Raw genomic sequence first — 27,347 nt, 5'->3', positions numbered from 1 at the left:
ACCGTGACTAGACATTCCTTCCAGCCAGGACGCGATGTCTATTCACAATCACAATTTGTTTGGTACTTACAGCAGAGCAAAGCGTAATCTCGCTGTAACCTGTCATTTACTAATTACTATTAATGTGAGGCACATGGAGGTTCAAAATTAATCACACCACATGCCTCACATCAAAAAATGGAAGAACTTTTATTTTTAATTTTTTATTATTGTTAGCAAAGTATCGTTTTGGTATCGAGTATCGCGATACTACACGAAGTATCGGTATCGAAGTCCAAATTCTGGAATCTGAGTGCAAATTCTGAGCGCATAATGATAAGAAAAAACATTTTTTTATTTTATTTTAGCACCAGGCCTCAACATAACAAAATGTTCAAAAATTTAAAGGGTCTGAAGACTTTCCGAAAGCATTATAGTGTAACTGTAATGATCCCAGCACCTGTGTGTCCATCACATGACTATGGACAGAATTTTATCCACTGGAAGTAAAGGATAAATATTCCTACTGAGTAACAACAAGCAGAGATCTTGAAAACCATGAATAATTATTACAGAAATAACATTAATTTGCTGAAACCGGACAATCCATTTAATACCCACCCCAACACTTACAGAGAATGTGGGCGACACAGAGCATGGAGATCTGGATGTAGTGATCCCTGGCTGGTAGCTCCATGCAATGCTATGCAACTGCCATCTCTGGGTCGCTTAATAAATAGCAGGGCCAAAATATTTTGATTTCAACCAAATTATTTAAATTTTTAATATAGCAGTGGTCTATATTTCGTCCTATAGCCACAATAACTTCTTATGCAATTATTGTCAGCTCATGTAATAGCCATCATTGCCTGAGTTTGACACTTAGTCACATGACACCTATAACCTAACACCATACATCCGTATACAGATACTAGGAGAGGTATATCTCATGAAGACAATCAGCCATAACAGCGGAATACGGAGTACAAATATATCACATAACACAATACTGACCCTTAAGTAAGCGCTCGTAGTTTCCAAGTACAGCTGCAGTCATGAGTGGAGGATCTGCCCAGCGATTGATTATCTACTTTCTCTGCGTCATATAATTAATTATTATTTTCTCTGGGTGATAATAACTGCGGGCTACCGTCTTCTGTTCTGAAGAAACTTGTCTTCACTTCCGCGAAAGGAGGATCAGTAGGTGGCCATTTTTTTGAAGACCACTCATCATTCTTTGTATAGGGTGAGCGCAACTAAAATGGCTGCTATCATATGGACAAAGTCTTTAACTATGCCAACGAAGACATATTTACTATTGCCGGAATCTCCAAGCTGACTGGGTCACATGAAGCATGAGAAATCGAAACTGCCTGTCTGCTCTGTATAGAGGCTTACTTTTGCTGGGGAGTCTGTAGCAAATTATGAAAATGTTTACATACACTGCGTTTTGGTGTCGGGTCAGTGGTGTTAGCTGTGACATTTTTCATGTGTTTTTGCTCCATAGGTATTCAATATAACGTCAAAAACGGCTGCAAAAAAAGGGGACTAAACTTTTAAAAAACTTTTGACATGTCGTAGTGACATGTCAGAAGTTTTGATCGGTGTCGGTCTGAGCTCTGAGACCCCCACCGTGGGAGGATAACATGATATTATAAATAAGGGTGGAGCTATACGCGCACTGGACATGCGCTGTTCACAGGGGAGCTGCACGTGGGATCATCATGGCGTCTAGAAAGAAGCGTGCAAATAGAGACGTGGACAGGTCAGGTCCAGCAATTGGTGATAATTGGCTAGTCAATCTTCACAAACTGCATGTTGGGACCTATAGTGCCACGGCAATCTCAAAGGGGTTGTCCAGTCCCCAAAAATGTATCGCCTATCCTTCGGATAGGCAATCAATATGTGATCGATCGGGGTCCAATTCCCGGCACCCACGCCGATTAGCTGTTTTAACCCCTTAGTGACCAGCCTATTTTAGGCCCTAATCACCAAGTTATTTTTCCCCCCGTTTTTTTTAATTGTCTCATTCAAAGAGCTGTAACTTTTTTTTATTTTTCCGTCGACATATCTGTATGAGGACTTGTTTTTTGTAGGATTAGTTGTACTTAACTTTGGCATTTTGGGGTACATATTTTTTGATTGTTTTATTAACTTTTTTGGGGGGGGGAATAGAAAAAAACCCTGAAATTCCACCATTGTTCTATGCGTTTTAAATTCACGCCGTTCATTGTGCATCGTAAATAACATGTAACCTTTGTTCTAGGGGTCGGTACCATTACGACAATACCACATATGTAGGTTTTTTTTTTTTACGACTTTTGCAGCTTAAAAACACTTTTGAACTAAAATGATTTGGTTTTTGCATCGTTGCGTTCCAAGAGCCGTAATGTTTTTTTATTTTTCTATCAATGTAGTGATACGTGGGCTTGTTTCTTGTGAGATGAGATGTCGTTTTGATTGGTACTGTTTTGGGGTACATGTGGCTTCTTGCTTAGCTTTTCTTTAGACTTTTTTTTTTTGGGCGGCAATGGAAAAAAAATAGCTATTTCGCCATTGTTTTTTGCGTTGTTCTTTTTTTACGGTGTACAGCTTGCGGTTTAAATTACATATTAACTTGATTGGGTCATTACGGTCGTGGCGATACCTTATATTTTTACTATTTATTTCTTATTCTTTTATTAACCCCTTGGCGACATACGAGGTACTATTACTGCGTTGTCGCCAAGGGAAAATATGGACTGGGCTGAGCGCGCTCCATACTCAGTGGGTGATGGCTGTTTTATACAGCCGACACCTCCAGCAGGCGGAGTCAAAGTTCACTTTGGTTCCGCCCATTTAACAATTGAAAAGCCGCGGTCAGTCGTGACCGTGGCATTTAAATTGTTAGAATCAGGGGGGCGCCCCCTCAAACACGTCATCGCGATCGGCCGTTTACAATGGTTGTTATGGCAGCCAGGGGCCCTTATAAAGGCTCCCAGGTCTGCCATCTTTGTACAACTTTGAAGCTCTGCCTCAGGCAGGGCTTCAAAGGAGACTGTCTGTTTCACGATACACTGCAATACATTAGTATTGCAATATGGCATGCAAGCGATCCAACGATCGCTGGTTCAAGTCTCCTAGGGGGACTAGTAAAAAGCAGTTAGTTTTTTTTTTTTTTTTTTTTTAATTAAAAAAAATATATATTAAAAGTTAAAAAAACAAACACTTTTCCCATTTTTCCCCTAAAGTAATGTTAAAAAATAAAAGTTAACATAACTGGTATCGCCGCATTCGTAAAAGTCCGAACTATCACAATATAGCATTGTTTAACCCGCTCGTTGATCGCCGTAAAAATTATAAAACACACAAATTGCTGTTTTTTTGGTCTCCAAATAAATTTAATAAAGTGATCAAAAAGTCGCATATACCCCATATGGCTCTCAGAACATTGTGGCGCAAAACATATTTTTTTTTTGGGGGGGGGGGGGGTGGTTGTTTCAAAAAAAAAAAAAAAAAGTGGTAAAACATAACATAAATTTGGTATCGCCATAATCGTATCAACCTCTAGAATAAGGTGCACATATACTTTTAACCACCTGATGGATGCCGCAAAAACAAAACCCCCACAAATAATGGCATAAGCGCTATTTTGTTTTTTTACCCCACAAATAATTTTTATTCAGCTTCCCAGTACATTATGCGGTACAATAAATGGTGCCATGACAAACTACAACTTGTCCTGCAGAAAACAAGCCCTCATACAGCTATGTCGACAAAAAACAAAGAACTTACGTCTTTTGGAAGGCGGGAAGGAGAAAATGAAAAAACTGAAATTGGCCGTGTCTCCAAGGGGTTAAATAAAACCTTTTTGATGGAAAAACATGGTTTTATTTTTTTTACTGTAATTTTTATTAATTTTGAATTTCACATTACTTATTTTTTTAGTCGCACTAGGGGACGTTACTATGCCATCTTTAGATCGCTGCAATAATGCTTTGGTATACTTTGTATATAAAGCATTGTTGCCTGACAGGCAATCTATTGGCATGTTGTATTAGGCATAGGCCCAGGGCAGACCTAGGGGCTTTTATCAAGCTCCTTGCTTCTATGACATCTTATCGGAGGCCCGCGATTGTATTTGTGGGCCGGCAATGGGTGAAAGATGGAGCTCCCACCCTCTGTAAACAAGTTAAATGCCGTGGTCGTCATTGACCAAAACATTTAACGGGTTAAACGGCCAAAGTCATCAAACAGCCGAGCCCTGGCTCAAGCCTGCACGGGACACCCGTGCAGGACTTAGACTGGGCCGCTGTGAAAAGGCAACGGCCTAGCCTAAGGCCCTTTAGTGACCGCCGTGAAAAGGTGTATTGGTGGACACTAAGGGGTTAAAGGGGCTGTAGCACTTCCCCTTCACTTCCTTTGCTGCTCACCGACACACTTGTTGCAGCGGTTCACGGTATTAAATCTTTCTCCCATTCACTTTTTCTTTTTTTCCCCAGGTGTACCCCCATGATTATCAAGTTGAGAACCACTATTCCACATAACAATTTTAAAATGTCATACTAACTGCATGTAAATCGAAATCTTTAATATAAAACCTGTGCTTTTGTCGGTAGGGAGCATGAGCCTGAAGTGTTTGTCCGGCTGCGTAACACAAGTGTCAGATGCATAGAAAGCAGCCTTGCATGTGTTCCTAAAGGACAAGAAGATTACCCTAAATCATCAATGCAGATTATCCGGTGAGCTATAAAACCATTCCGTGGCTTTGTGATTTTTGTATTTAAAGGGGTTTTCCGAATTTTTTTTATTTTTCCTTTTTTTTTTAAATCATTGCAACACTTCTATATTATTGAACTGTGTATAACGTTTTCTTGTTTAAAAAGCTTTCCTCTTTGATTACGCCCTGTTGTTTACCTTTTGGAGGTTGTTTACCTCACTTTCCTCTTCTCTTCCTGTGTTTGTCCTCCCTGCATGCACTGCGTTTGTCCCAGCATGCAATGCACCGTACTACCCGCAGCCATATCATTCAACAGAGCATGCGTGGTGGACACTGAGTGTGTCTCACCCCCACACACTCTAAATCGGATGAGGAAATTCTACAACACATAAACACGTGGTACAGTCACGTCACTTGTGACGTGACCGTACACTCGGAGGACAGGAAACAGGAACTTGGAGATAATGGACGGGTCTGGAGAGGAGGTGGCAATTTCAAGTCAGCAAGCGGTCACGTGACCGAGGATGGGATACGCCGCTACAAACATCGGATCCAACGTAAGTATATTACAAAATTAATTATTTGGCATTGTTTAGTTAAAAGACATGTATTTTTTTTTGTTCCCGAATGCCCCTTTAAAGGGTAACTAAACATTTGACAAACTTCTGACATGTCATAGTGACATGTCAGAAGTTTTGATTGGTGGGGATCTGAGCACTGAGACCCCACCAATCACTCAAGCAGAGTGGCAGAAGCTCTTGTGTGAGCGCTCATCGCATCGTGTTTGTTCGGCTTTCCGGAGAAAGCCGAACAGACACTAAGCGGCTGAGCGCTCTAGGGATGTCACGATACCAGAATTTGGACTTCGATACCGATACTTCGTTTAGTATTGCGATTTCGATACCAATTTCGATACTTTTGCCAACAGTAATAAAAAAAAAAATTCTTCCGTTTTCTGATGTGAGGCGCAGCGTGTGATGAATTTTGAACGCGCCTCACATTAATAGTAATTAATCCCATCATGTTTCTCTGTCATAATGGGTTAATGTGCGAGGTACATGATGGGGTTAATTACTATTAATGTGAGGAACATGGAGGTTAAATTCATCGCACCTCACATTAATAAGTGAATGAAAGCCGTGTTTATTTCATTTTTTTACAGCGCACACATCATAAATGATGCAAAAAAATTGTTGTGCGCGCCATTACTGAATGTGTGAATATTTTATGTATTGAGACTTATTTTAATGTTTATTGTAAAAAAGGTGAATGTGTATTTTTTTTTAAATTTTAACAATACTTTGTTTTTACTTTATTTTTAAACTTTAATGTACTGACATATATCAGATATATCCCAGTACATTAGCCTGTGGACAGAGAGCACACAGGCAGTTGTTAGGACATACTTGGGTATGTCCTAACAACAAGAAATATGGTAAGACAGCCCTGGGGTCCGTCAATAGACCCTGGGCTGTCTGCCCATATATGGTATGGCCCTCGATCGCGTCACAGGAATTCCCTGTGACGCGGATCCAGGGGCATCCCCCCTTCTCACTTTCCCCTGAATGCTGCAGTCAGCTGTGATCGTAGCATTCAGGGTAATAACGGCGGAGATGAGAGGTTTCTCTGATCTCCACCGTTATAGAGCGGGGCTCTGGCTGTGTAATACAGCCATTGCCCGGCTCCTGACAGGAAGTGCGCGCTCGGTCAGCATGAGGTGATGCGGCCGAGCTGCACTAATGAGCGGCGGTTCAGGCATTGAGGACAGAACATGGGGGTGTTTTGCAGTGCGCCCGCCATGTTCTGTCTTCAGTGCCGCCGCTCATTAGTGCAGCGCTGGCCGTATCGCATCATCCTGACCCCGCGAACTTATCATGACTCAGGAGCGGGGCTGTGGCTGAATTACACAGCCGCAGCCGCGCTCCCATACATTCATGTATTACTATACTGAGCTGTGCGGCTGCGCAGCTCAGTATCGAAATACAGGAAATAGCGGTATCGAACCGTTTAGGGATGCAGAGTATCGAAACAGTATCGAAGTTTCGATGCACCGTGCATCCCTAGAGCGCTCACACAAGCACTTCTGCCTCACAAGCACTGAGTCCCCCACCAATCCACTTCTGACATGTCACTATGACACATCAGAAGTTTGTCAAATGTTTAGTTACCCTTTACGTTTCATAGGAATTAGCATATTGCTAAAAGAGGGAGCTTTGAGCAGGTTTACATAGCCCATAGTAAAGTCGGATGAAGCTAGCCTGAGCTATACCCACTCTTCATAGAACTTCAATAGCAGCTTCATGGGTTGCCTGTGTTGAGTGTATGCTCTACTCCCATAGGCCCTGTTCACACTGAGTTTTTTTTTGCAGGCAGAAAAATGTGCCTCGAAAAATCGCGGCAATTCCGCAGCGTGTGGATGAGCCCTAAAACCGCTTTTATAACATGGCAAGCTTACAGCGGCGCAGCTCTGTATGATGATATATCTAAACAATGAAGTCGCCAAATAAGGGTCACCACATGCTGCGTAAAAATTCCAAGCAGAAATTGACCTGCGGTGCATATTTTTTGGACCACAGCATTTAAATTCCTGCTGCGGAAAGTGTCCAGAATTGCTGCGTTTTTCAGAGGAGATGTTTCCAGCTCCTAACATTGTGAAAAACGCAGCAATTTACGCACCATTTTCTGCCGTAAAAACCACAGGAAATAGTGCGTTTTTGCCACAGTGCAAAATCTGACTTTCAACGGAATTGCTGCAGAAATTTTCTCCAACAAATCCATTGTGTGTGGACAAGCCCTGATGGTCATATACCAGCTCTACACAGTGGAAAGTGAATACACTACAGTTGTATCCAGTGACTCACAGGAGACGTCTTCTCCGATTTCCCTTTTCGTCTCTATCCATGTCCAGACCGCCATGATGACTTCTTCCAGCCATGACTTGTCTCTTCACACAAACTGCTCATTATGCTGCTAGCCCCAATGGCCCTCTTCGTGCCCACTACACAGTAATAGTGGCCCTTTTGTGCCCCACACAGTAATAGTGGTCCATTTGTTCCCCAGACTGTACTAGTGCCCCCTTTTGTGCCCAACAAAGTAATAGTGCCCCCGCCACAAAATCATAATGCCTTATTTGTGCCCCACAGTAATAGTGCCCTCCTTTGTGCATTACACTGCAATAATCCCCCCTTTTTTTGCCCCCACAAAGGGATTTTTTGCCCCCTATGTCCTCCTATGCAGGATAAATTCCATCTGGGCAGTTGATCATTTTATTAGTTGCAACCTATTTAAAAGGGTTTTCACAAAATCATAAATTATCACCTATCCACCACAGGATAGATGATCATTTTGTTATAGCTGGAGGCGATCGTGAGAACAGGGTCCCGAACCGCCCATTCCTACTCACTGTGAGGAGGAATGTAGGGTTCGGGACCCCTGTTCTCATGATCGGTGGAGGTTCCAGCGATTACAAAATGATCACCTATCCTAAGGATAGGTGATGGTTTGATTCTGGCAATAAAAAAAACCTTTGAGAAAATTCCCCTGTTACTAGATAATGTCTAATAAACCTGTAGGAGCAGCCTCTGTTTTCCAATGGACACTAAAGGCCCTTTTACACCAGGTGTAGCGAGCGCCGATCAACGAGACATCGTTGATCGGCGCTCGTTTGCTCCTGTCACACAGAGTTGTGGATGGGGACGAGCGGTTGTTACTCCGATCGCTTGTCCCCATAAGTTATCACGTCGGCAGCGCGTCTCCCTTGGAGATGTGCTGCCGACAGCGATAATATTTAACTTTTTTTAAACCATACGACCAGCAGATGATCGAGCATTTGCTCGTTCATCTGCTGATCGTTCCCCTGTTTACTAAGGGCAATTATCGGCAAAGGGCATTCTATGAGCACTTGTCTGCCCGATAATCGCGCAGTGTAAAACCCCCTTAACATAGCAGGGCTTTGTCTTTCATATTACAGCACAGCTGCAGACCCCCAGTAATGTGCAATCATGACCCACAGTAAGGCTTCGTTCACATCTGCGCTAGGGCTCCATTCCGTCTGAGCTTTCCGTCGGAATGGAGTCCTGACAGACACAAACGGAAATGATATGTTTCCGTTTCCAGCACCATCGATTTCAATGGTGACAGATCCGGTGCCAATGGTTTCCGTTTGTCTCCGTTGTGCAAGGATTCCGTCGTTTTGACCGAATCAATACTGTAGTCGACTGCACCATTCATTCTTTCAATACGAAGCAACCCTTGTACAGCGGAGACAGATGGAAACCATTGGCACCGGATCCGTGTTTTCTCCATAACTGGTGGCTGGAGCTGTCCTGTAATGAATTATGACTCAGTAGCCTCTTATCAGTTTCCTGTCTGCGCCGCTCTCACTGCTGAATCCTCCCGTTCTGTCCTTTATTTGCGGGATAAAAAGAACAGAGAGAAACAGCAAGGATCAAAAACAGTGTAAGTAAGGGGAACAAAAGAAAAAGATAATGTAACTACATGAATGATGCCTGTCCTGCACTCACATAGATGTTATGGGAAATGAGCTGTGATGAGACATGAGCTCCTTCCTTACACAGCATGCGGCAGCGTGTGTATCTAGACTCCTCCTCCAATCAAGTGAGGAGGAGGATTCTAGATACACATGCTGCTGCACATGCAGTGTGTAAGCCTTCATGCACATGACCGTGCACGTAGTTACGTCCCGTAATTAAGGGCAAGGGTGGCCTCGGCTAGCAGGCCGTATTTACGGACCGTGCTCCCGTTATAAAGTATGGGAGCATGGTCCGTGAAATAAAAAAATAGGACGTCCTATTTTTTTCGGCAAGTTCCTACGGCACGGACACCTTCCCGTAAATATACGGGAAGGTGTCCGTCGGCCATAGAAACGAATGGGCCTGTAATTACGGACCGTAATTACGTGTGATTCTATGGTCGTGTACATGGGGCCTAAGAATGGGATTTAAGAAGTCATGATAAGGTCAGTCTAAGTGTGGCGAGGGGGTCCTGCGAGCCCCCCTGGCTTAGGGGCCCTGTCGTAATTGTGACCGCTGCGACCCCCCTATAGCTACGCCACTGTCCATACGATCAAATAGATGGGGTGGGCTCAGAAGCGGAGTCTGTGCCATCGGCCACGGGTGTCAGCTGTATGTTATAGCTGACACCTTACTGTAATGGCAGGGACTGATGTTCGTGCCGATCCCCGCCATTAAACCCTTAAATGCAGCGGTCAAAAGCGAACACTGCATTTAAGGTGTTTGCCGGTAATTGCCACTACAGCAACTAAATCACTGGGGTGCCGATGGCTGGAAAGGCAGCCGTAGGTCTAGCACTGGTCTGCCTAGTACAGAGGCCTCCTAGGGCCTAAAAGGCTTCCAATAACGACGGCAAGATGGCACGGACTCACAAGCTGAGCCTGCGTCATGAGCGGTGGGTGTCGGTTGATGTTACAGCTGACACCCTGTTGTAATGGCAGGGACTGGAGCTAGCTCCGATCCCTGCCAATGAACCCCTTAGATGCAGCGATTGAAAACTATCGCTGCATCTTATTGGTTTGTAGCAAACCTGCAGCCCTGCGATGCAATCGCACGGCTTCTATGGCAACAGGAGGCCTAACGATGGTCTCCTGATCTGCCCTTACGGACGCCAATTAGGCCCCGCCCAGAGGCGGAACATAACCAGCTTGTAGTGCAATGTATTAGACCATAAATCAGACAATTGGACCTTCAAGTCCACTAGTGCGAATAAAAGTGTAAAAAAAAAAGTTTTATAAAATAAGATTCACGTGATAAAATAAAGCAATCGCCCTTTTTCCTTCATCAAGTCCTTTATTTAAAAAAAAAAATACATAAACCATACATATTTGGAATCAACGTAACGGCCGGAACTATAAAAATATTATGTTCGTTATCCCGCGCGGTGAACGCCGTAAAATAAGAAACAATGCCAGAAATTTTGTTTTTTGTTCACTTCGCCTTCCAAAAATTTGAATAAAAAGTGATTATAATGTCACATGTATCCAAAAATAATGCCTATAAAAACGATAGCTCGTCTCGCAAGAAACAAGCAGCATACAGCTCAGTCAACTAAAACATTTAAGTTATGGTTCTCACAACTTTGCGCAAGAAAAAATACATTCTTTTTACAAAAGTAATTTTATTGTGCATAAAGTTGTAAAACATAAAGTGCTATAAATTAGGTATCGCCGGAATCGTACTGACCCGCAGAATAAAGTTAACATGTAATCTATAACGCATGGTGAACGCTGCATAAAAGAAACTAAAAAAACTGCCAGAATTTCTGTTTTTTGGTCACCTAGCCTCCCAATAAATAGGATAAAAAGTGATCAAAAAGTCACATGCACCCCAAAATTCTACCAAGAAAAACTAAAGCTCGCCCTGCAGAAAAACAGCCCTACCGCTACAACTAAGAAAAAATAAAATAAGTTAAGGCTCTAATAAGTTAGGAAAGAAAAAAATATGCAGTTGTGCAGGCCCGAGGGGAACATTTCTTCTGTTTCAAGAGGTGATTTATCAAGGCCCTAAAATTGGGGAACCAGGTAGGGGAGGGCCCAGAAGCATATCCGCCAGCAGCGAGGGTGCCTGTATTCTACCAGGACAACACTCTCCCAACAAAATTCCCTAAACTGAAATTGTGCGTAGTGTGGACCAAAAGGGGCATAAGAAAGGACACCAATTATCAGTGTGACACTGGCCTGTGCATAAAGGTTTGCTCCACGGTGTACCACATATCTATGGCTTTTTTTTTAACCCCATTATTATACCCTCTTATTATGCACTGATGTACTACGCGCAGCTTACTTATACCCCCACATTATCAACTGAAATACCAGTAAAACTTCAAACAAAACTACTACCAAGCAAAATCTACGCTTCAAAATCCAAATGGAGCTGCCTCCCTTCTGTGCCCAAACAGCAGTTTACTTCCACATACATGGAATCACCATACCCGGGAGAACCCTTTTAACAATTTATGGGGTGTCTCCAGTGGCACAGGCTGGGCACAAGATATTTGCTACTGAAATGGCATATCTAGGGAAAAATATTTTTTTTTTACTTTGCAGCATCCGCAGAGCAATTATTTATGGGAAGGACCTGTGGGGTGAAAATGCTCACTACACCCCTTAATAAATAGGAAAGAAGAAAGAGGCGATGTTCCAGCGCTTGTTAAATTTTTAAAAATGAAACAGTTTAAATTTTATTAAAAATTCTTAAGAACAAAAGATATCTTCCAGGTACAGGGAGGTAAATCGGAGATGTTTGCCTACACGTTTCAGACGTATACTATGTCCTTCCTCATGGCTTGTCAAGCCTCTTCTTTCCTGTTTCAACGCCGTGTGCCGTCGCGGCGATCCTGGCGCTGCCCGCAGTCAAATCCTGCTAAATGGTGAGCTGGAGGATTCCTCCTTACATTTTTTTTTACCCCTAATAAATGCCTTGAGGGTGTCATTTCCAAAATGGGGTCACTTCTCAGGGGTTTCCATTTCACATCAGAGCCTCTGCAATTGTGAACCAGTAAATTGCCAAATTAAGCCTCAATTTTGCATGGTACTCTTTCACTCCTGAGCCTGGTCGAATGTCCAGGCAAAAGTTTAGGGCCACATGTAGGGTGTTTCTAAAACCGGGATACACAGCATAATAATTAGAGAGCGGTCTTTTCAAGGTGGCACCAGCTGGGCACCACATATTGACATTTTCACTCTTCAAAATCAAGTGGACACTAATTTCTGGAATACACGTGCAGGGTTAACATGCTAGTTTACAAAATGAGGCCACTACTGGGGGGTTTCCACTGTTTTTGTACCACAGGGGCTTTGCAAATGCGACATAGCGCCCAGAAACCAATCCAGCAAAATCTGCACTCCAAAAGCCAAATGGCGCTCCTTCCCTTCTTTCGGCCCTGCAGTGTCCAAATTTAATTTACCACATATGGGCTATTGCCGTACTCAGGAGAAATTGCTAAACAAATCTTGCGTTTTTCTTTTTTTATTTGTTGAGAAATTTTGAGCTAAAGCTACATCCTATTGAGAATTTTTTTTTTTCACTGCACAATTCTAATAAAAACTATGAAACATCTGTGGGGTCAAAATACTCACTTCACCCCTAGATTAATTCCTCAATGGGTGTGGTTTCCTAAATGGAGTCACTTTTGGGGATTTTCCACTGGACTGGTACCTTAGGGGCTTTGCAAATGCGACATGGTGCCGAGAAACAAATCCAGCAAAACCTGTACTCCAAAAATCAAATGGCGCTCCCTCTCCTCTAAGCCCTGCCGTGTACCCAAACAGCCAATTATGACCACATATGGGGTGTTTAGGTACTCTGGAGAAATTGCTTTACAAATGTGGGGAGCTTTTTATTTATTTCTCGTGGAAATTGTTTTTTGTTTTTAGCTAAAACATCTTATTGGAAAAAAATAGAATTTAAACATGAAAATAAAAAAATTATAACCTCTATTAAACACCTGGGGTCAAAATGCTCACTACACCCCTGGATACCTAGTGGGGTGTAGTTTCCAAAATGTTTTTTTTTGGGGGGGATTTCCTTTGTTTTGGTATCACAAGACCTCTACAAATCTGACATGGTGCCTAAAATATAATCTAATAAAAAGGAGGCCCCGAAATCCTCTAGGTGTTCCTTTGCTTCTGAGGCCTGTGTTTCAGTCCATTACCACACTAGACAACCTATAAAGATATGAAGGTACGTACTAGGGATGCAAGATGCATCGAAACTCTGATACTGTTTCGATACTGTGCATCCCCAAACTGTTCGATACCGTTATTTCATGTATTTAGATACTAAGCTGTGCGGCCACACAGCTCCGTATAGTAACACATGAATGTATGAGAGCGGGGCTGCTGCTCTGTAATACAGTCATTGCCCGGCCCCTGAGTCCTGACAAGTGCGCGCGCCGTCAGGATGATGTGATGCGGCCAGCGCTGCACTAATGAGCGGCGGCACTGAAGACAGAACATGGCGGGCGCACTACAAAACACCCCCATGTTCTGTCCTCAGTGCCTGTGCCGCCGCTCATTAGTGCAGTGCGGGCCGCATCACCTCAGGCTGACCGCGTGCAGAATGACTTTATTACACAACCGCAGCCCCGCTCTATAACGGCAGAGATCAGAGAAACCTAATCGCCGCCGCTATTCCCCTGAATGCTGCGATCAAAGCTGACCACCACCGCAGCATTCAGTCGAAAATGAGAAGGGGGAATGCCTCTGGATCGCGTCACGGAATTCATGTGATAGAGGGACATACCATATATGGCCAGACAGCCCAAGGTCTATTGATGGACCCCAGGGCTGTCTTACCATATTTCCTGTTAGGGCACACTGAGGTATGTCCTAACAACTGCCTGTGTACTATACGTACACAGGCTAATGTACCGGCATATATCTGATATATGGCAGTACATTCAAGTTTAAAAATAAAGTAATATTAAGTTTAAAAAAATACACATACACCTATTTTTACAATAAACATTAAAATAAGTCTCAAAACGTGAAACATACACATATTCGGTATTGGCGTGGCCGTAATAACCTGCACAACAATTTTTTTGCGTCATTTATGATGTGTGCTGTAAAAAAACAAAAAAAACAAAACTTCTTTCACTTATTAATGTAAGGCACGAGGTGTGATGAATTTAACCTCCATGTGCCTCACATTAATAGTAATTAACCCCATCATCTACCTCACGCATTAACCCATTATGACTGAGAAACATGATGGGGTTATTAATATGAGGCACATGGAGGTTAAATTCATCATCACACCACGCACCTCACATCAGAAAATGGAAGAACTTTTCTTTTTTTATTACTGTTGGCAATATATAGTTTTGGTATCGAAATCGCAATACTACACGAAGTATCGGCATCGAAGTCCAAATTCTAGTATCGTGACATCCCTTGTACGTACCCTAATATACTAACTAAATTCACCGGAAAAAACAGGCACTAATCAATTCTGAAACCAAAAACCAAAGCCATAGTCTAAAAAAAATAATAACAAACAGTACGAAAATTACTTTATTATTCCATATTGGGAAAAAAACAGTTGACCACAACTGTAAACATGCTACATATACACAAAAGACATTAAAAAAAATGATAAAAACAAGGTGTGGTAGAGCAGTGGAGGACACAGCAGGTAACCATATCCACAGAAAATACAAAAGAGGCTACAAATGGAAGGCATAAATATGCATGTGGACAATATAAGATAAAGGAGTATAATGCTGAAACTTCTCCAATTCAATCCTCCCTGAAGAAGGATTGACAAATGTGCGGTGAGAGGACACGGCAGGAGGCTTGTCTGCAGCATAAACAATTCAGGTCTGTAATGCTTATATCCTATAGCGCTATGTTTATAAATCTTGGACTAATACTACTCTTTCCTAATATGGATTTGATATGTATTGTCATTTTTTCAAATGACTGAATTGGAGGAGTGTCGGTATTTACTGTTTACCCGCATTATACTCCTTTATCTTATATTGTCCACATGCATATTTATGCCTTCCATTTGTAGCCTCTTTTGTATTTTCTGTGGATATTGTTACCTGCTGTGTCCTCCACTGCTCTACCACACCTTGTTTTTATCATTTTATACGTCTTTTGTGTATGTTAGTTATTTTTATTTTTTTTAGACTATGGCTTTGGTTTTTGGTTTCATTACCACACTAGGGCCACATGTGGGATATTTCTAAACTGCGGAATCTGGGCAATAAATAGAGTTGCGTTTCTCTGGTAAAACCTTCTGTGCTAAAGAAAAAAAGGATTAAGGCCTCATGCACACGACCGTGTTTTTGCGGCCGCAATTCCCCCGAAAATCCACGGGAGAATTGCGGCCCCATTCTTTTCTATGGGGCCGTGCACACGACCGTAGTTCTTGCGGTCCGTGCACGGCCCGGGAGCCCGGACCGCAGAAAGAACGGGCATTTAATTTGCAAAATGTTGGTGTTTTTCACAATTAAACACTGAATGTATTGGATAAATTCTACCAGTAAAGTCCAATGTGTCACGAGAAAACAATCTCAGAATCGCTTGGATAGGTAAAAGCATTCCGAAGTTATTACCACATAAAGTGAGACTTGTCAGATTTGAAGAATGAGCCTCTGTCAGGAATTTCAAAAGTGGCTGCAGCAGGAAGGGATTAATGTCTTTTACACAGCAGTAATGCGGGTGTAATATGGGTGTCTTTTGTGCCCTTATTACTGACCAAACACCAGGACTTCCCGCTATTCATCAGAATCGGAGACTTAAAAAAGCGCCTGTTTTACGTGACCTTCGCCTCTTTTTTTCCCGGTTTTTTGCTAAACTAACATTGGAGGGGGAACGGACACAAAATTGCCTCCTCGGAAACCAGTAGTCCCTAGTTCACACTTTGATGCTGTTCTTGTTAGCAGTTTTTTGAAAACTATAATGAATCCCAAAAAATAGACCCATAAATCTGTCCTCCCTGAATACTTTAGGCCTTGTTCGTATCTGTTTCGGAGGTTGTTAGGAACCTCCGTCACAGGTTCTCTTTTTGCCAGACAACATAGCGCAGCATGCCGTGTTATTTTGTCCAGCAAAATTATGGAAATTCTGTGGTTTGACGCATTACGGAAACCAACGGCGTCCAATTGAACCGATCAACTTTAATAGGTTCCGTTGGGCGCTGTTGGTTTCAGTCATGCATCAGATCCCAAGCTTCTGGTATTCTCGTTATTTCTCTACTATGACCTAGCAGAACGGAACTCGAAACTGCCGAGGTGAACGCAGCCGGAGTTCTGATTTGGGCTAAAATTTAAAAAAAATGAAATAAAGTGTAACCTAGGCTATAGGCAATTTTATTTTTGGTTTTCTCTACAAAATTTGTATTGCAACATGGTACAGATCATGGTAAAGTGCTATATTTTTTTTGTTCCTTTCAAGTGAAGGTCCACCCTATAAATTGTGTTAAGTGGTTTCTGGTTTTATAGAACTGCAGCTTAGTCATTGTGTAATGAAGCTATACAACTTTGTAATACATGTTGTTTCAGTCTGTTTGCAGTCAGTGAATAGGAATTTTTATTTTTAATTTTTTTTTGTTTACATTCAGAGGTTGAAAGACCACAGACCACTGGCTTCATTCACATATCCGTTCGGGCTCTATTCTGACGTTCCGTCTGAGGTTTCTGTCAGAATAGAGCCCGGACTGTCACAAACTGAAACCATAGGTTTCCAGCACCATTGATTTCAGAATCGAGCCCGAATGGATATTTAAGCGAAGCCTTAGAGCTAAATACCCCAGCACAAATCTTTCTTATCCGGCTGCAATATTTGGTTCACAGGGGATTGTCTAGACTGATTACTCTGGTATCTACCTCTGAGTTCAAGTTGTTGCAAAACTTTTTTTAATGTGATGTTGTACAAACTATTACGTCTCGTATACAACAGGGAATTTAGATTTTCCCTGTTTTATTTTGTGATCGCTCATAAATCTCTATTAGGGAATTGTACCTTTTAATACAGGGGTCTTAAACACACCGACCCTGAGGCTGCCATTTGTGGCCCGCGGGGTACCGTAGCTCCCTCAGGAGAGGAGAGAACAGGCCGTAAGAGGAATGCGTGGGTGCTCCTTCACGACGTCATGAAGGAACGCAGTACGTTTGTGGTAGGTGAGCAATGGCCACACAGCCCCTTGTAGATAGTGCAACCGCCCCTGTAGCTACTGCCCCACACACCCCCAACCTGTAGATAGTGCTACGTACCCACCCCCCCCCCCCGGGCCATACCTCCCAACCATCCCGGTTCAGCGGGACTGTCCCGGATTCTGGGCGGTGTCCCGGGTGGCCGTGGATATGTCCCGCTGTCAACTGTATCTGCGTTCTCAGGACACAGGTACAGTTGAACCCAAAGCTGAAGCAAGGAAGCGTCCGTTCCCTGCTTCAGCATTAGTTCCGAGCAGAGAAGCAGAGGGAGCTCCTCCAGTCACCCAGGACTCCCCGGGCACAGCACTACTTTAAGCGCTGTGCCTGGGTTAGCCCTTGACGTCTGTGTCCATATATGGACAGTGACATCAGTGGCTACTCCTGGAGCGGAATCCCTGTTGCCGATGCTCTGGCAGGGGATTCCACTCCAAGAGTAGCCCTTGGCATCACTGCCCATATATGGACAGTTTGGAAAGATAACCCCAGCATTCACAAAAGTACAAAGGAGATAAAGATGCAAAATATATTTTTAGGTTTTATTGCAACTACAACAAAAATGGTGGTATTGTGGTAATGAGCGACTTGATAGGATGTTACGGCCGACCCACGGCCTTTGTCACTGTCGCTGATTGTAAGTGTCACTGGTATGGGATGATTGCACAGGAAAAAACGGGATATGAACGGCGCTGCTACTCAAGAATGATGCTTGGAAAGGTTATATGGCCTGAGGAAGATGCCGGTGCGGCATTGAAACGCGTAGCCTATTGAATAAAAGATCATATCATTATAACCTTTCCAAGCATCATTCTTGAGTAGCAGCGCCGTTCATATCCCGTTTTTTCCTGTGCAATCATTTCTATACGGAGACCCATTGGTGTGACCGTCTGGGATTTCGGCTGCAGCACTTACTATCCTACGTGACTGATCTTACTTCTTGTGGTAAGCCTACACCTGTCATAGTTTGACCACTATTTTGGGCTTACTTACGCTATGTGGCGCCGTGTGTTTTTTCTTGTATTATTTACTGGTATGGGATGTCCGCCGGATCTGACACACAGGGCAGATCCGGCGGACATCCCATACCAGTGACACTTACAATCAGCGACAGTGACAAATGCCGTGGGTCGGCCGAAACGTCCTATCAAGTCGGTCATTACCACAATACCACCATTTTTGTTGTAGTTGCAATAAAACCTAAAAATATATTTTGCATCTTGATCTCCTTTGTACTTTTACGAGTGCTGGGGTTATCTTTCCATATATCGTGGGATTTTCGTCCCTACCCTACTAGCACCACACCAACAAATTGAGGAGTGCATCCCAATATTTATTCTCAATATATAGACAGGGACATCAGGGGTTCCCTCTAGGAGCAGAATCCCCGGCCTATGCTCTGTCTCGGGATTCCACCCCTAGAGGGAGTCCCAATGGCGCGATCTACAGTATCTAATCTAGTATTTTAGTAGTTCAAAAAATGAATTGATTAACAATAATTTTGTATCAAATTTAAAGGTAATGCGGCCCGTCAACTTGACTTTTTGTCTATGTGCGGCCCATTTACCTGGCTGGGTTTGAGATCCCTGCTTTAATAGGTGTCTCAAAGAAATTGTGCTGCTGTGTGGCAATAGCATCCAGTCCATCATGCTATGCATAAGTGTTTATGGTATATGTAGACATTCATCCATGTTTGTTTTCTGCAGGCTAGGAAGGCAAATTGAACAGCAGCTGATGGATATGAAAACTGATATTCATACAAGTTTGTATTAACCAAGTTTTGCATAAAATGTACAGCTTTGCTCTTTTTTTTTTTTTTTAACCTTGTAAATTCATGTGATGAAAGTGGATCGGTCAGATATTTATGCTTCCCTGTCTGAGGGCAGCATAAAAAAATGAGACGCTGGTTTCACCTTGTCACTTATTAGTTAATGTTAAAGAGGCTCTGTCACCGCATTATAAGTGCCCTATCTCCTACATAATCTGATCGGCGCTGTAATGTAGATAAGTGGTTTTTATTTTGAAAAACAATCACTTTTGAGCAAGTTATGAACAATTTTCGATTTATGCTAATTAGTTCTTAATGACCAAGTGGGCGTTGTAAAGAGAAGCGTATGACGCTGACCAATCAGCGTCATACACTTCTCTCCATTTATGCTCAACTTGTTTCACTGCACAGCGTGTTCTCGCGAGATCACGCTTTGACGGGACTTCCTCGCGCAGGTTCTTCATAGGAGCCATGGAAGACTGAACAGACCGCCTCCAGCCGCTGCAGATTCTGATAAACGTCCTGGCACGACTGGGGGCGATGTCTGTTGACTTCCATAGTTTTGGTGAAGTACCTGTGGTAGGAAGTCCCATCACAGCATGATCTCGCAAGATCATGCTGTGCAGTGAAACAAGCTGGGCTGGAATGAAGAGAAGTGTATGACGCTGATTTGTCAGCATCATAGGCCTCATGCACACGACCGTAGCCATGTGCACGGCCGTGATTTTCGGGTCGGCCGGCTGCGGACTGTCAGCCGCGGGCCGCCCGCAAATCGTAGGACATGCACATGGCCACCGTCATTGTTTTCAATGAGCCCGGACCGCAGAAGACGGCCGTAATAGGACGTGCCCGTTCTTTCTGCGGTGCGGGTTCCCAGGCCGTGCAAAGACCGCAAAAACTACGGTCGTGTGCATGGCCCCATAGAAATGAATGGGGCTGCAATTCTCCCGTGGATTTTCGGGGGAATTGCGGCTGCAAAAACACGTTCTTGTGAATGTGGCCTTACACTTCTCTTTACAACGGCCACTTGGTAAAAAGTTTTAAAAAAATGCCCAGTTGGTTATTAAGAACTAATTAGCAGAAGTCTAAAATTGTTCATATTTTCACAAAAAAGATTGATTTTTAAAAAAAAAAACACTTATAGTTACAGCGCCTATCGGATTAGGTAGGAGATAGGGCACTTATAAAATGGTGACAAAGCCTCTTTAAGCAGTTATTGAATATTTAGAATTTATACTTACAGCGTGGGCTAGTATATTTATATAGTCATGTTCTCCCCAGCAGCTGATTGACACTTTTCTCCCTATAAGGGTGGGGTTCACACGCGGCAGATTTTATACCAGTTATCGGAGTGGGGCTGTTTTTGCAGAAGGTGCATGCATTCAGATGAATGGAACAGATTCAGTCGCAGAAATTTCTGCAACAGAATCGAACACATGTGACTGCACCCTTACTGTGCTGCAAGTATAAGGGTCCTCTTACACCGCCCGACATGGGCCATCTAAATGAGTGCCGATCAACGAGATACCTTGTTGATCAGCGCTCGTTTGCTCCTTTCTCAACGAGTTTTGTATGGGGACGGCAGCACATCTCCCTGTTCACAACGGCGAGATGTGCTTCCGACAATAATATTTCTTGCAGCAAAGACTACACAATCAACCGATGACCATACACTTGCTTGCTCATCGGCTGATCATTACCCTGTTTACACAGGGCAATGATCGGGAAAGAGTGTTCACGTGAAGGCTCATTTGCCTGATAATTGGCCGCTGTAAAAGGCCCAAAAGTTCTAAATACCCAATAACCGCTTAACATTAACGAATAAGTGACAGACCGCTCAAATCAGCCTGTCTGTCAATACTTCTTTCTGCCCTCAGACAAGGCAGAAAAAATACCTGACTGGTCCGCTTTAATGATCTTGCACTAAGTTACAACCTGTAATTTAGTCTAGAGCCTTTATCTGGTGTAAAGACTTAGTCTGAGTTTTTTGCAGGAGGAAAATTCTGCCTCAAAATTCCATTTTTCGCTCGCACCCATTGAGTGCTACAGGCAAAAACACAGCGAAATACGCTTTCTCTGCCTCCCATTGATGTCAATGGGAGGTCAGAGGCGTAAACACACGAAGATAGGGCATGAGTTGTCTTTTTAACGTGAGGGTTTTTACCGCGAGCGGTAAAAAAAAAAGTCCGCCTCCCATTGAAATCAATGGGAGGCATTTTTGGCCGTTTTTTGACGCGGTTTCCGAGTCAAAAAATTTGTAAATAAAACTCTGAACAGGGCCTAAAGGTTTTGTGCAGACAGTGGGGAGATTCATAGCTACCAATCACAGTGCAGCTTTCATTTTTCGAGAGCACTATAAGCAAACAGAGCTGCACTATGATTGGTTTCTATGGGTACCAAAGACTGTTTTGCCGTTAGATAGTTTTTCATGAATCTCCCCCAATCACTGAATTAGTAAAGAATGCAGGGAGATTATCAGCTCCTAAACCAGCAGGTCTGGGCTGTAACACAGGCTGTTAGTGCGGATCAGTACAAGGAAGGGAATGGATTTACAAGGTACTCAACACATTTGGTTTTGTTTTTTCCCTTGACTAAGCTGTATGAGGGCTTGTTTTTTGCGAGACGAGTAGTAGTTTTTATTGGTACCATTTAAAGATACATAAAATATTTGGATTACTTTTTCTTTATTGGGGGAGTTCGTAGGGGAGGAACCCCAGGAATTCCACCATTGTTTTTTTGCAGTTTTTTTTGTTTACACCATGGACCATTTAAAATGTTAACTTTATTCTGAGTTGGTACAATTTATTTATATTTCTGTTTTACTACTCTTGCTGAATGTTTTGTGGAAGAAAGATAATTTTTTGGGTGCCACTTTCTGGGACCCCAAGCAAAAGGAAAATGCAGGATCCACTGGGCGACAGCAGAATGAAATTTGAGCGAATACTAAAAGATGATTGAATGACCATACAACTCATTTCAAGGTCGGTGCGACCTCTTCCTCAGATACATACAAATGTTCACAAACTGAACAGTTTGAAGATTTGTATGTACCTGAGGAAGAGGTCGGACCGACCTTGAAATGAGTATGGTCATTAAATCATCTTTTAGTATTCGCTCAAGTCTTTCTCATTCTGGTGGTGCTCAGTGGATCCTGCATTTTCTTTTTGCTTGGTGTTACATCGTTAAAGATCTTAGGATTGAGGTCTGCAGGCGGAGCAGCAACCATCCGATTGGAGGGCGGAGAATATTCCTACACACGCATCCTAGAGTTGTGCCAGCTGTTTTGCACAACTGGCTGAGTGCGGCAAGGTCCGCCCAGTGGATTCTGGATTTTCATACTTTTTTTTAGTGCCCTTTTTGTTAATTTACATTCTAAGAACCATAACTTTGAAAGGGCTTCCAACAACCTAGCAGTATGAGGACTTTTTTTTTGCAAAATATTTTTTTTTTTTTTATTGTTGTTGCTTACCTGCCATACAATGGAAAGTCATTGGCATCCTGCTATCGCTTTGCGTGGTCTTTAGACTGACAGAAGGAGCCTCTCAAACTCCTTAGGCTATGTTCACACGGAGTATTTTGGGGGAGGAATATCTGCCTCAAAGCTCCAAACTGAATTTTGAGGCAGATATTCCTCCCCCAAAATACTCCGTGTGAATAGCAATTATCGCGCCGTTTTTCGCCCGCGGCCATTGAGCGCCGCGGGCATAAAACACGCTTTCTCCTGCCTCCCATTGAAGTCAATGGGAGGTCGGACGCGGAAGCGCCCGAAGATAGGGCATGTCGCTTCTTTTTCCCGCGAGGCAGTTTTACTGCTCGCGGGAAAAAGACGCCGACGCCTCCCATTGAAATCAATGGGAGGCGTTCTCGGGCCGTTTCTGCCGAGTTTTGCGACGCGGTTTCCGCGTCAAAAAACTCGGCAAAAGACCCCGTGTGAACATAGCCTTAGAGACTGCAGTTGCTATTGATTGTGGAATCTAAGGGGCTGACCGAGCTGATTAGTTAGGTCCACCCCACTCAGAGGGAGCCCAAGATCCATTTCGCATCGGGGCACCCGCAGATTCAGAGGCACTTTCCATTGGATGTGAAAATGCAGCGCTGATGGAAAGCGGTTCATTCTATATTGTAACTATAAAATGGTGTCTGAATTGTCTACTACAGTATATGAAGATCAGCAATGGGGGAGGTTGTTGGGTTTGGTTAACGGTTTTCGTTAGGCATTTCTGTTACAGAAATACATTACAGATTACTGGAATTGTGCTGGATTATATGGGAACGTTTCATATAAAATTGTTATTTCAATATTCAAATTATTGACAATTCTTATCTGCCGCTCATTTGGAGGACGTTTTAGATTGATTTTAGTAAACGCTCTGTCTTTTCATTACATTGTCATTGGAGTGATTAGCTAAATAGGTTTATGAATCTTACAGACAAGGTGCTTTTGGCTAAAGGCTCTTTTAGGTCAATGATCGGGCAAATGAGCGTTTACAACAAAACTTCTTCCTGATCATTGCCTTTTGCAAATGCTCGTTTGTTGGGTGATGGGATCTTTTATGCTACCCAAAAAATTTAGGTTTGTAGGCAGTACGTCTCCCCGTGTAAACGGGATGTGGTGCTGACCAGTATCTACATGTTTGAGGACGAACGATCGTATTAAAGATCACTTATTTCCAAACATTCCTATCATTGATCTGTTTTTAAATGGAGCAAATGACCGTCAATCATGCTGATCAGTGCTGGTTTACCGGGCAAAAATCTGCCCGTGTAAAAGCACCTTTAGGCTAGAACCACACACACCAATTTTAATTCAGTTTTTGTCTCCGTTTTTGGCCAAAGCAAGAAGTGGATCCAAATCCGTGGAGTAACTATAAGAGTCGCAGCAGTCGCAATTGCCCCCCGCACCACATCAATGAAAAGTTACTATAGTAACTGGGGCCTATGTGATACAGGGGCCCCCATGTCTGTGTGTTAATATTACTGTCTGGAGCTGATGGGTCGGGGTCTGACTCCCGGGACCCCCGCCAAACAGCTGTTTTGAAGGGGGTGCAGAGCTCTTATGAGCACTGCTTCCCCTTCATGTCCCCTTCATGTCGGTGACTTTCTCACACTGAATCGCCGACATGGACGTGTCAGCGATTCAGTGTGAGCAAGTAAGAGAAATGAAGGGGAAACTGCGCTCCTACGAGCACGGCGCCTCCTTCAAAACAGCTGATTGGCGGGGGTCCTGGGAGTCGGACCCTGACCCATGAGTTATTGATAGGATAGGCCATCAATGTTTAGGGACTGGATAACCGCTTTTAAGCCTACCGTGTGTTAGGCTTAGATACAGGGCCCCAACAGACAGTAATCTTATACTGTATAAGATCACTGTCTGCTGGACCCTGTATCTAAGCCTACCTTAGGCTTAGATTCAGGGTCCAACTAACAGTATCACACGTGCACCTGGGCCCTGTATCTAAGCCTACCATATGTGTTAGGCTGTGTTCACATCAGCGTTGCCCTTCCGTTGAGTGGTTCCGTCTGAGGTTTGTAGAGTAACCCCTCAACGGAACGGCAAACTGAAACCTCCCCTTCCATTTCCCTCACCATTCCGTCTGCGCTATTGATTCCGTCAAAACAACGGAACCCTGTCACAACGGTGACAAACGGAAATCTTTAGCAACGTTTCCGTTAACATGGAGATCAACGGTGGGGGAACTGAAGCTGAGGTTTCAGTTTGCCGTTCCGTTAAGGGGTTACCCGATGGAAACCTCCGACGTGATGTGAACAGGCCCTTACTAATGTTTTATTTAGTGTGTGTTGTTTTTTTTTTGTTTGTTTTTTTAAAGGTTCGGTTGTTGGACTACGTCTGATTCGAGGACTACGTCTGACTGTTTGTTTTTTTATTATCAATAAAATGGTGGTTTTTTTTTTTTTTTTTTATTTCAATAAAATATTTTTTCTATGTCCTATTTTTTTTTAAAACTTTATTACTACTACCTTATTAATAGTTGCTGACTGATTGACAGCGTCCATTACTAAGGCGGGGCTTAGTGTTAGCCAGTGCAGAGGCTAACACTAACCCCCGTTATTATCCCGGTACCCACCTCCACTAGGGGTGCCGGGAAGAGCCGGGTACAATCCAGTACCGGACCATCTGTAGTGATGGTCTGGCACTGGGGTGGCCGCAGGCTGCTATTAGGCTGACCCTTCCCATCCTGGTGGCGGTGGGTACCGCGGTAATAATGGGGGTTAGTGTTAGCCTCTCCATGTCTAACATTAAGGCCGGATTTACACGAGTGTGTGCATCTTGCGCGGGCAAAAAACGCTGTGTTTTGCGCGCGTAAAAGGTACTTAACAGCTCCGTGTGTCAGCCGCGTATGATGCATGGCTGCGCGATGTTTGCGCAGCCGCCATCATTATGACACGGTTTGTAAACAGCATGTGGTGCTTTTCTGGTTTCATTCATAGTTTTTTCTGCTGTTGCGCGAATCACGCGTGTCACACGGAAGTGATTCCGTGTGCGGCGCGTGATTTTCACGCACCCATTGACTTCAATGGGTGCGTGATGCGCGAACAACGCACAAATATCGGACATGTCGTGAAACTCACGGACAGTCTGCACGGCCCCATAGACTAACATAGGTCCGTGCGAGGCACGTGAAAATCACACGCGCTGCACGGACGTATATCACGTTCGTCTGAATGAGCCCTAAGTCTCGCCTTAGTAATGGATGTTGTCAATCAGCCAGCGGTCATTACTAAGGTGGTAGTAATAAAGTTTAGAAAAATACAAAGACATAGATAAAATATTTTATTGAAATAAAAGTCCCACATACAACCCTCGTTATCTATTTTATAGAGAATTTAAAAAAAAGCCGTCGTCGAAGTAGTCCTCGAATCCGATGTAGTCCAACAATCGAACCTGTAAAAAAACAAACCCCAAAAAATAATTCGTAAAACATAAAAAAAAAAGCAAAACAATTATTATTCTTACCTTTCCTGGGTCCAGCGCTGGAGCCGCAATGTCAGCGAGCTGGGTCCTATATCTAATCCTATCGTGTGTGATACTCTTCTGCTGAGGCACTGTATCTAATCCTATCATGTGTGATACTGTCTGCTGAGCCACTATCTAATCCTATCCATAGCTATAGGGTCTTAGTGCTATAGATATGCTGTCTCATATATATATATATATATATATATATATATATATATACACATACATGCACACACATTTTTTTGGGGGGGTATATGTATTGGGGCTATTTCCCCTGACGTTTCAAGACCATAGTGACGCCCCTGTTGGCTAGTGCTGCTTCGTTGGGTCACTTAGGAGACCCAGCGATGTAGCTGAAAGCTGCAGGTCGTCGGCCGTTAGAAGTTTGGGAGGTGGGCCTAAGAAGAATCTTTGCATGAGCCTTTAGCTACGCCCCTGATCTAAATAGAAGGAAAGGTATAAATAAGACCAATGCACCTCCTTTCTTTCTTGTCCACTCTGTTTAGCTAAAATAAACTGCCAAAAACTGCATTAAAACGTAACCTTAGACTTATTTCTTTGCGAAAATCATCCAATTTGCCAGGTTTCTGAAAACATGCAATATTCTGCTTTTGTTTTTTAATGTAAAGTACACTTTTGTTATGGACCATTTTTATCTGTATCTATAAACAGTAGTGTTGTATCGCTATTAATCATATTTACATATTCTTTCTAGGACAACTCTCCAAAGAAAATGTAACCGAGTCTTTAAATGTTAGGTAGGTTTTTCTTTTTAAATGTTAACGTTTCCATGGATAAAAATAGCATGTAGTTTGGTTTTCTGCACCCTCTATCGTATCTATTTCTTCAGTAAGGATGGATTCACACACTAGATTTTTTGGTAGAAATGTCTTCGACCAAAAATCTATACCATTCATCTGAATGAGGTTGTTAAAGATGATTTTTTTTGTTTTTGCAAGTTCCATTCAGATGAAAGGAACGGATTTTCCATCGCAGAAATTTCCGCAACAAAATTTGATGCAAATTACCACCCTCTATTGATCAGTTCCACCTATGCTCTGGTAAAACATCACCTAACTGTATATAGTTCTCATTTGTGCAAATTTAGATCGCCACTTTCATGAAAAATTCTTAACAGTATTTCAAAATGGTTTTTGGCTCTTGTTGATATAAAATCCTAGACCATTCACATTAACCCGCTGACCGTTGCACTGTGTGAAGGTCAGCCA

The 27,347-nt window shown here is 43.0% G+C and overlaps 2 protein-coding genes across 4 annotated transcripts in view; one reads left to right on the top strand and one right to left on the bottom strand.

Annotated features, from left to right (window-relative positions):
• Positions 1-1,228, bottom strand: part of LGALS8 (galectin 8) — a 56,679-nt gene extending 55,451 nt beyond the window's left edge. Inside the window, exon 1 of the mRNA XM_075862803.1 lies at positions 994-1,228. The gene's annotated coding sequence lies outside the window, so the exon portion shown is untranslated. The remainder of the gene's footprint in view (positions 1-993) is intronic.
• LOC142759969 (centromere protein H-like) overlaps positions 881-27,347 on the top strand; it is a 32,676-nt gene continuing 6,209 nt past the window's right edge. The window contains exons 1-5 of one of the 3 annotated variants that reach the window (XM_075862806.1): positions 881-1,225; positions 4,578-4,700; positions 11,931-12,082; positions 19,078-19,133; positions 26,834-26,876. In XM_075862806.1, coding sequence (XP_075718921.1) covers positions 11,952-12,082; positions 19,078-19,133; positions 26,834-26,876 — 230 coding nt within the window. In that variant the 5' untranslated portion in view covers positions 881-1,225; positions 4,578-4,700; positions 11,931-11,951. Of the gene's footprint in view, positions 1,226-1,295; positions 1,440-1,641; positions 1,745-4,577; positions 4,701-11,930; positions 12,083-19,077; positions 19,134-26,833; positions 26,877-27,347 lie in introns of those variants that run through there. The other 2 variants (XM_075862805.1, XM_075862804.1) reach the window with 2 other exon arrangements.

Source organism: Rhinoderma darwinii, chromosome 4, assembly GCF_050947455.1.
Source record: "Rhinoderma darwinii isolate aRhiDar2 chromosome 4, aRhiDar2.hap1, whole genome shotgun sequence".
Lineage (NCBI taxonomy): Eukaryota > Metazoa > Chordata > Amphibia > Anura > Rhinodermatidae > Rhinoderma > Rhinoderma darwinii.
Note: the sequence above shows the minus strand (reverse complement) of the source record. Positions and strands in the feature narration are given on the sequence as shown.